At 44.5% G+C, this 10103-nt stretch overlaps 1 protein-coding gene across 2 annotated transcripts in view; it reads left to right on the plus strand.

The window, feature by feature from the left end:
• The first annotated feature begins 483 nt into the window (after positions 1 to 483).
• The window catches only part of LOC109923105 (lysosomal acid phosphatase-like), a 51883-nt gene continuing 42263 nt past the window's right edge, over positions 484 to 10103 (plus strand). The window contains exon 1 of one of the 2 annotated variants that reach the window (XM_020523152.2): positions 484 to 611. In XM_020523152.2, the coding sequence (XP_020378741.2) occupies positions 498 to 611 (114 nt within the window). In that variant the 5' untranslated portion in view covers positions 484 to 497. The remainder of the gene's footprint in view (positions 612 to 10103) is intronic. The other variant, XM_048607134.1, reaches the window with a different exon arrangement.

Genomic DNA, 10103 nt, shown 5'->3' on the forward strand with positions numbered 1-10103 from the left:
TCATCAGCTGAGGTTGGTGGGAAGGAAGGGGGGAATACAGGAGGTTTCCTTGCCTGCCTTTGACCCCATGCTGTGAGACATCTCTCCTCACTGTGTACCCCTGTCTTCTGGGACTGTCCAGCTGGTGAGACACTTGGCGTTGTCTGGCGGTGGAAAAGTCAGTCCCAGAGAAGCATAGGCGCTGCTCTCATTAGACAGTGAGAGAGATGACCGGTGGTGAGTTTAACCTGAGGGTCACCATGCCTCTGTCTTTCTCTATCCATGCCTTGCAGCCGGGCAGTAACTGCCGGGAGGTATTGAGGTCAAGCTCACTGCTGGAGTCCGTCTGTGAGGCCATCGCCTTCCATTTCCCCCAGCTCTCTGACAGGGTTTTACGGTTTCACGGCCCCCGCCCCCCGGTTGCTAGGGGCGGGGTGTCGGTTTCGCGGCACCACCTCCTGGTTGCTAGGGGCGGGGTGTCGGTTTCGCGCCCCCCCCCCCCCCACAACACGGGCTTGATGGCCGCCGGCTCCGAGTCGCTGAGTATCCGTTCTTGGGACCTGTTGCTCGTTCTGGCGGTGCTCGGCTTGGTTTGGGCGGCGGAGGGAAGGAGGCTGCATTTTGTCAACCTGGTGAGTGTGCGGGATTGAAGGAAGGAAGGAAGGAAGGAAGGAAGGAGTGTGATAGAAGTAAGGGTGGTACGAAGGAGGTGGGGGTTTGGGGGGGGATTGAGGTATGAGATATTGAGCGGGGAATGGGATTGAGGGAGGGAGGGCTGGGAAGAGGGAGAGAGAGATTGGTGAGTGACAGAGAGGGGGAAGGGGAGGGGGCACGGAGGAGGTGAGAGTGAAGGGAGAGGAGTGGAAGAGGGGAACAGAGGTCTGGGAGAGAAGGAGGAGGGAGGGTGAAGAAGTCGAATAGATTGAGTGAGACTGGAAGGAGAAGGAGGCAAAGGGGGAGAGGCAGAGAGAAATAAGGTGGTGGAGAGTGGGAGATGGTGAATGAGAGGGATGCCCGTCGGATGGTGCAGCCCTCTAGTCCCCTTGATACCTGGAATATCTGCAAAAACATCTGATGGTGAAGTTGAACACAGCTGTTGTAAACTTGGAGAAAGTGTGACTGCTACGCCCCATGACTGGTGCCTCCTCCACTGTAATGATGAGGAAGTTTAATCTGTAACACTGTAATGGTTTATAATTTAATTTCATAATGCCAGTTGATCTTTACAAGTTGTCTTTCAAAAAATCATCTTTTCAAAGTACCCTAATCCAACTGGGTTAATCAGACTGTCTGTGTGGAGTTTCTCCCTGTGTCTGGGTGGTACAGTTTCCTCCCACAGTCCAAAGATGTGCAGATTAGGTGGACTGTCCATACTAAATAGAATGGAATAAAATCGCCTTTATTGTCACATGCATTCAATGCGTATAGTGAAAAGTTTATCTGTTGCTAATTACAGCACTGATGTAGATTTTAAAAAAAGTACCTAGGCACAGCTTCTTTTACTACAAGATTTGTTACAGAAATAAAATGTCCAGCATTACAGAAAAGTGTTCAGTATAGCGGACCATTCTGACACTTAACTTCCAGTCTGAACTGGCCCCTGGCTATACACCACGCCACATCGGGAGTCCGCAGGAGGAGGCTGGAAAGTCGTCACGCCAGGCTGGGAGGCAACTGTGGGAGGCTGCTGCATCAGACTGGGAGTCATCATCGGAGACCAGGGATCATCACTTCTTACCGGAGGTCGTCCAAGGCCTGGAGTCTTTGTCGAGCACCAGCAGTTGAAGGGACGAAAAGAAGGAAAAAGTAACACTAGGAGAAAGATAAAGTAGAAGAGAGGGCTGAATGGATGAGCTCCAGTGTCCAGGAATGTGTAGGCTAGGTGGGTCAGCCATGGTAAATGCGGGGTTATGGGGATAAGGTATGGTGCTCCATCTGAGTGGGATGCTCTTCGGAGGGTCGATGCAGACCCAATAGGCCAAATGCCCTCTTTCCGCACTGTAGCAATTCTATGATTCTAGTTGAGTTCACTCCATGTATGTAAATTCTTGGACTGCTGTGTGAGCCATCTGTGGTATTCACAGCCATCAAGGTACCAACCTGAGTCTGTGAGAGAATAGACTGAATGTGAGTGGTAACACTGTCAGGGTGAGCCTCCACTGCACTGTTTACATGACTTTTGGCTTCTGTTGATGCTGCATTTGAAGTTGGGACATTAGACTGTATCCTGGTCAGGTTCAGAATATGCTAAAAGAGTTAGACACTTCTTCCATGCCAGTAAGTATATCCTCCAAGGCTGTGCCCTCATGCACCCTGTCAGTGATAGCAAACCTTTTGAAAGTCTTGTCATTGCACCAAGTATTGTGTGTGTAAGCCTGTTCAGCTCTTTCTACATGCTGTCCCCTCCACCATCCCTTCCAAATTTTCAGCAGAACCCATATGTGACCTTGTCCTTTGCCATGCTGGCATCTGCATCTTTCCCCTGCCTTGCTTCAGACTACTTGTGCCCAGTGTCTCCACATATGCTGATCCCGACTGGAAAGTTTGTGCAACATCTATGTCTGAGCTGGTGTATATGAGTATCAGACCAAATGGCCTTCTTTATTCTTTACTGCAATTTCTTCTAACTTTTCCACTTCTACTCTTGCACCAGTGTCTAACCAGGGTTAAGCTTTGGCCATCTGCGAGGAGAGTGGCACTGGGATCTGTCTGAGGGCCTTCTTATTCTTGATGGGTAAGACGAAGTAATACATGCTGCAGCAAAAGAGGAACTAGTGGATCTACTACGCTTATGTTTACAGGAGACATTGATAAGGTTGCACATTGTTATGGACTAGACCAAACCCTCTTCAAATATGTCAAGGAGATAGCGTAGATCCTAACTTTTTGTTATTTAAAGGCAAGTGTAAGGTGCTGTGTTCCAGATGTAATTCAATCAGTTATGCTATTCAGCTTTAAGTAAAACACACAACTCTACAGTTAATATACAAACAACAGAAACAGCAGTTGGTCTAACTTTAACTATCGGAAAACTTGACAGAAGAATAGATAATGTAACTACTAAACAGCAACTGTTCCAATAAAGTAACATCCCATAAACACACCCTTGGCAAAGGCAAATTCTGGAAAACAGACTGTCTCACTCTGGCAACAGGCACAGAACCCAAGCTTTTAGCTGTAACAGAGGGAAAGATGTAGCAGCTTTAAACTACTGAAAGCTAAACTAAATCTTGTTTCTGTGAGAGCCTGACTCTGCCCATTTCATACTGGTTCTATTGTTCCAATGTTTATTTTAAGAAAGGCCGCACAAGCTGTTTACTTTATTAGTAGGGAGGAGACACCTATGGCCCCCAAACCTCTCTTCGGGGAAAAAAAGGACAAAATACACCACTTAAAGCCATAGTATCGTCACACATAAAAGTGCGTTGTGGAAAATAAATGTCTGTGTTTAAGGAGGTAACATATTGACATGGTCAAAGATTGACTGGTGAATAGGAAGCGGATGATAGATGCAAATAGGTCTTGTTCAGGTTGGCAGGATGTCACAAGTGTGCCACAGGGATTAGTGTTAACTGTTCATTTTTATAAATGACTTGGTGAAAGGACAGAAGGTATAATTGCTAAATTTACTGATGTCGCAAAGCTATGTAGGAAAGTAAGTTGTGAAGAGGACATGAAGCTGTGAAAAGATATAGGTTCAGTGAGCAGGGCTCAAGCACTTGGAGTATAATGTGGGAAGATGAGATTGTATTTTGGCAGGAGGAAGCATAAAAAGAAAGAAATATCTAAATGGTGAGAAATGAGAGCTCTGAGATGCAGAGGGATCTGGTGTCCTCGTGCATGATCACAAAAGGTTAGTATGCAGCTACAGCAAGTAATTAAGACACCTGATTGAATATTGTCAGTTATTGATGAAATAAGGAGGTTATGCTTCAATTACACAGAGCATTGGTGAACCTACATCTGGAGTACTGTGTTAAGGATGGATAAAAATGGAGTTGAAGCAGATCAGAGGTTTTCTTGACTAATACATAGAATATATAAATGGCAATCTCATGAGGAAAGGTTGGATAGGGTTAAGTTTGTCATTGCTGGGGTAAGAAGTAACTTGTTTGAAACAATTTACAAGATCCTGCAGTCTCTGGTGGAACGAGAGTAGCATGGATCTTGTAGCTGCACCTGAGTTGCAGGCTGTTCCTGTGGATTACTTATGATTATTATACAAGTATATGAATAGGAAATGTTTGGAGGGATTTGGGCCAAACACAGGTAGGTGGACCTAGTTTAGTGTGGGAACATGGTTGAGGTGGACTAGTTGGACCGAAGGGTCTGTTTCTATGCTGTATGACTCTATGACAATGATAGGGTAGATGTGGACAGGATGTTTCATCTTAGGAGTGAATCTTGAACTACGGGTCAGGGATCACTCACTTGGAGTCATAGAGATGTACAGCACGGAAATGAGCCTTTTGGTCCAACTTGTACATGCCGACCAGATAACCTAGATTAATTTAGGTTTATTTGCCAGCATTTGGCCCGTATCCTTCTAAACCCTTCCTATTCATGTACCTGTCCGGATGCCTTTTAAATGTTGTAATTATACCAGCCTCCACCGTTTCCCTGGCAGTTCATTCCATACATGCACCATCCTCTGCATGAGAAAGTTAATGTTTAGGTACCTTTTAAATCTTCCCCTCTCACCTTAAACCTATGCTCTCTAGTTTTGGACTCTCCCACCCTGAGGAAAAGACCTTGTCTATTTACCCTATCCATGCCTCTCATGATTTTATAAACCTCTATAAGGTCACCTCTCAGCCTCCGATTCTCCAGGGAAAATAGCCCCAGCCTATTCAGCCTCTCCATATGGCTCAAACCCTCCAACCTCGGCAACATCCTTGTAAATCTTTTCTGAGCACTTTCAGGTTTAATAATATCTTTCCTATAGCAAAGACACTAGAATTGAACACGGTATTCCAAAAGTGGCTTCACGAATGTCCTGTACTTAAAACAGAGTTGAGGGGAAATGTTTTCGCTGAGGATGCTGAATCTCTGGAACTTTCTTCCTGAAAAGGTGATTAGAGTCCACAAATAGTTTTAAGGCACAGGTAGATAGATTGTTCTTAAATAAAAGGGGTGAAAGGTTATCGGGGTAGGTGGATATGTGGATTTGAGATTGCAGTCAGATCAGCCGTGATCTTATTGAATGGCAGAGCAAAGGGCCAAGTGGCCTTCTCCTGTTCAACACTTATATGTAAGGGATCTCTCTCCTCTAGTCTGGTTCCTGAAATGCCTGCAATGGGAAACTTTGAAGTCTGTTGTATTCTGCGTTGGGTTATTCTTTTCTCTTCCTAGGTTAAAACTTGCTTTAAGAATGAATTCCAGCATTAGCTACAAAAGTCCAAAGTTATTTTGACTTTAAGATGCTTGGGCTGAGTTTAACTTGTGCAGGTTAGTTTCAAATCATATTAACCACTGCTTAGGCCTCTGTACAGTCTCTTCACAGTCTGAATGCTTTAATTAAGCAAACAGGAGGTTTCTGTTCTGCCTGTGATAGAATCATTAGGTCTAAGTATTGTGGTTACTTATGACACCTGTTATCTGTTTTAAAGGGCACTGCACACAGGGACTCGCTTGCTGTGCACATTGTGCAAGATTACCCTGTCTGGTCTTTTATCTCTCATCGTGTGCCCACAATAATAGCTCCCTCTGTGTAGTTTAGCCCAGGAGGCAATAAACTCCAAAGTGGACTGGATTAGACAAGATTATACTGGCTGGACCAGTTCTCCTTGCCACTTATGAGAAATCATTGCTCACCCCTGTGTTTACAAGCTGAAGTAACTGCAGACTCTTGTTTTTCAAACACAAACTACCTTTGCAGTTTCTGTTTCATACTTCCGCATCGAGCTTCAAATGTTGACAACTCATGCGTATCTTGTCTCAGGGCTCGTGACCACTCACATTGTGTCACCTCTGAATGCATTCTTTCAACTTGACTTCCACCTTCTCCGTCAAGTTTGAGTCCTTGCTGACACATTTTCTTTCAGCTTCTTTTCTTCAGCTTGTGTATGAAGTGCAGTGTTCAAAATGCCCTCCCACAGACCCAGCACCTAAACAACCAGCTTCACCCCCTCAATGCTTCCTACTGTCGTTGCTGAACCCTCTCAATGCTGCCCCCATCCCAGCTGCACCCTTGAATCACCCCCACCATCCTGGCTTCACCCCCTCAATCCCCTGGTCCCAGCACTACTTGTTCACTGTATACATTGAGGACACAATATGCCAGCTGTACATAAAATTGATGTAGTATTTGTGGTTTTTTAGAGCTTCCTTCCTGTGTGTCTTTATCTCGGAGTTAACTGATCCTTTTATAAGCTGTGTGCTCAGCTTCAGGCCTCCCTACAGTTAGGAAATTAAGGGAATTGTCTGCAAAGAATAGAGCTGTCAACGACCAGTCACTTTTCACAATATGTTGTATCTGTGAAAGTAGGCCTGTTTGGTCTGAGGTGTGTTGTCCTCTCTACTTAGAAGTGAATGTGGAACAGTAGGGACCTAACTAGCCATTGGTGGGTTTTGCTGAGGGATTGTGTACTCCATATAAGACCGCTGCTGAGAGATGTTTAGGAGAATTGGATAACATTTGGGGAGCAACCAGAAGTCAAAGGGTGTAAATCCTAACATCCACAGTGTTCGACTAGTAAAGAGTGCCAAAAAGTATGTGCATGTGGGAGTGCGGAGAGCAAAAGAGAGAAAAAGTCAGGGGTGAACATCAGTCTGAAGGATTAGTCATACAGTGCAGGAAAAGCCCTTCGGCCCATCGCATCTGCACTGACAATAACTACCACTAAAAGTGCGCTGATCCCAATTTCCTGCAGTTGTCCCATATCCTTGAACGTTACGATATTCTCAAATGCTTTTTCAAATATTTTTTAAAGGTTGTAAAGTTTCCATCCTCCACTACCTCCCCAGGCTGTGCATTCCAGATTCCCACTATCCTCTGAGTGGGGGAAGAAAAGCTTTTCTCAAATTCCCTCTGAATCTCCAACCCTAAAATTATGCCCTCTTTGATTTTTTGATTTGGTTCGATTTATTATTGTCACATGTACCGAGCTACACTGAAAAGTGTTGTCATACGTACTTTACAGGCAGATTGTATAGTCCAAGTGCATCAGGATAACAGAACAAACTGCGGGATACAATGTTACAGCTACTTAGAAGGTGTAGTGAGAGATCAACATTAACATTAAAGAGATCCATTAAAAAATCTGATAACAGTGAGGAACAGGCTGTTCTTAAATCTGTTCATATGTGTATTTAAACTTTTATATCTTCTGCCCGACAGAAGAGGATGAAAGTAAGTATAACCTGGGTGGAAGGATCTTGTGATTGATCCCTCAACTGAGGGTAACTGCTGCTCCCTGTCCATACCCCTCATAATCTTATACACCTCAGTCAAGTCCACTGTCAGTCTTTCCTGCTCTAAAGAAAACAATCCAAGCCTATCTATTCTTTCCTAACAGTTCAATTGTTCCATCCAGTTAACATCCTGGAGAACTTCATTTGTATCCCCTTCAGTGCTATCACATCCTTCCTGTAGTGAGGTGACCAGAACTGCACACAGTACTCCTGCTCTGTATGACTCCAATGTTTTCTCCTTGCTCTTGTACTCAATGCCACGACTGACGAAAGCAAATGTTCTATATGCCTTCTTAAGTGTCCTATTCACTTGCTCTGCCGACTTCAGAGATCTGTGAATAGTTACCCCAAGATCCCTCTGTTCGAGTGTCCAGCCATTCATTAAATACTCCCTCATATTGTTTCTTCTTCCAGAGTGCATCATGTTGCAATTATCAGGGTTAAATACCATCTGCCACTGGTCCGCCCATCTGACCAACTCATCTGAGACAACAAGTTGTAGAGCTGGATGAGCACAGCAGGCCAAGCAGCAGCATCTTTTTTCTGAAGAAGGGTCTAGGCCTGAAATGTCAGCTTTCCTGCTCCTCTGATGCTGCTTGGCCTGCTGTGTTCATCCAGCTCTACACCTTGTTATCTCAGATTCTCCAGCATCTGTAGTTCCCACTATCTCTGACCAACCCATCTATATCTTCCTGTGACCTACAACCATCTTCTTCACTATTAACCACTGTACCAATCTTGGCATTATTTGCTTAACATTCCCTTCACGTTTTCAGCTATATCATTTATGTATATAACAAACATTACGGGTCCCAGTACTGATCCTTGTGGTATACCGTCGGACACGGTCAAAAATCTCACAACACCAGGTTATGGTCCAACAGATTTATTTGAAAGCATTGCCTTTTGCAGCTAGCTTTGTCCACCCCAGTCCAACAACGGCACCTCCACATCATCGTTGAATACTGGCCTGCAGTCACTCAAACAGCCTTCTACCGCTACCCTTTGTGTCCTATTACTAAGCCAGTTTCTGATACATCTCGCCATGTTTACCTCAATTCCATGTGATTTTAACCTTCTCAGTGTGGGACCTTGTCAAAAGCTTTGTTAAAATCCGTATAAAATACATCAACTGAACTTTCCTCATCCATGCAAATCATCATATTCATAAAACATTATAACAAATTTGTTAGGCATGACCTTCCTCTGCAAAGCCACGCTGACTATCCCTAATTATCCCATGCCTTTCCAAGTAGGTATTAAATTGCTCCTTCAGAATTTTCTCCAGTAGTTTCCCTAACACTGATGTGAGATTTTCCGGTTTATAATTTCCTGGTTCATCTCTATCTCCCCTCTTAAAAAACTGGGAACACATTAACTGCTCTCCAGTTCCCCGGCACTTCCCCCTGTAGCCACAGAGGAATTAAACGTCTGTGTCAGAGCCCCTGCGATTTCCTGTCTCGCCTCCCACAGCAGCCTGCGATGCAATTCATTCGGGCCAGGGGTTTTGTCTGTTTTTTAAGCTCGATGGAGCCTCCAATACCTCCCCATTTTCTATGTCAAACCGTACAAGTTCCTCACAGTTCCCTTTTCCTGAATTCCATACCTATGCTCTCCTTTTCCAGAGTGAAGACCGAAGAGAAGTATTCATTCAACAGCTTTCTAATATCCTGCGGCTTCACACACAGGCTGCTCCCTTGGTCCCTAATGGACCCTACTCTTTCCATGCTTAACCTCTTCCCTTTAAGGTATTAATAAAGTATCTTAAAATTCTCCCTAATCCTTGTTGCAAGTCCTTTATCATGCCCCTATTTTGCTCTTCTAAATGCTCTATTAAGTTCCCTCATTTTCAAAAAATTCTAGCAGTTTTGATAGGCATAGAGCCATACAGTTGTACAGTATGGAAACACACACTTCGGTACAAATCATCCATGCTGACCAGATATCCTAAACTGATCTAGTCCCATTTACCAATATTTGGTCCATATCCCTCTAAACCTTTCTTATTCATGTACCCATCCAGATGCTTTTTAAATGAAGTAATTATACCAACCTCCAGCACTTCCTCTGGCAGCTTGTTCCATACACGCACCACCCTCTGTGTGAAAAAGTTGCCCCTCTGGCCCTTTTTAAATCATTTCCCTTTCATCTTAAACCTATGCCCTTGAGCTTTGCACTCCCCTATCCGGGGAACAAGACCTTGGCTATTCACCCTATTCATGCCCTTCATGATTTTATAAACTTCTAAGGTCACCCCACAGCCTCAGATACTCCAGGGAAAATAGCCCCAGCCTATTCAGCTCTCCGTATGACTCAAACCCTCCAAACTGGACAACATCCTTGTAAATCTTTTCTGAACCTTTTCAAGTTTAACAACATCTTTCCTATAGCAGCACAGCAGAATTGAATACAGTATTCTAAAAGTGGACTGCCCATGTCCTGTACAGCCAGAACGTGACATCCCAATCCCTGTACTTAGTGCATTGACCAATGAAGGCAAGCGTACCAAACTGTCTTTACCAGAGATAGTAGGAACTACAGATGCTGGAGAATCCGAGACAACAAGGTGCAGGGCTGGATGAACACAGCAGGCCAAGCAGCATCAGAGGAGCAGAGAGGCTGACGTTTCGGGCCTAGACCCTTCATCAGAAAAGGGGGAGGGGAAGGGGGTTCTGAAATAAATAGGGAGAGAGTGGGAGGCGGATAGAAGA

The sequence above is a fragment of the Rhincodon typus genome, chromosome 17 (assembly GCF_021869965.1).
Source record: "Rhincodon typus isolate 14 chromosome 17, sRhiTyp1.1, whole genome shotgun sequence".
Taxonomy (NCBI): Eukaryota; Metazoa; Chordata; class Chondrichthyes; order Orectolobiformes; family Rhincodontidae; genus Rhincodon; species Rhincodon typus.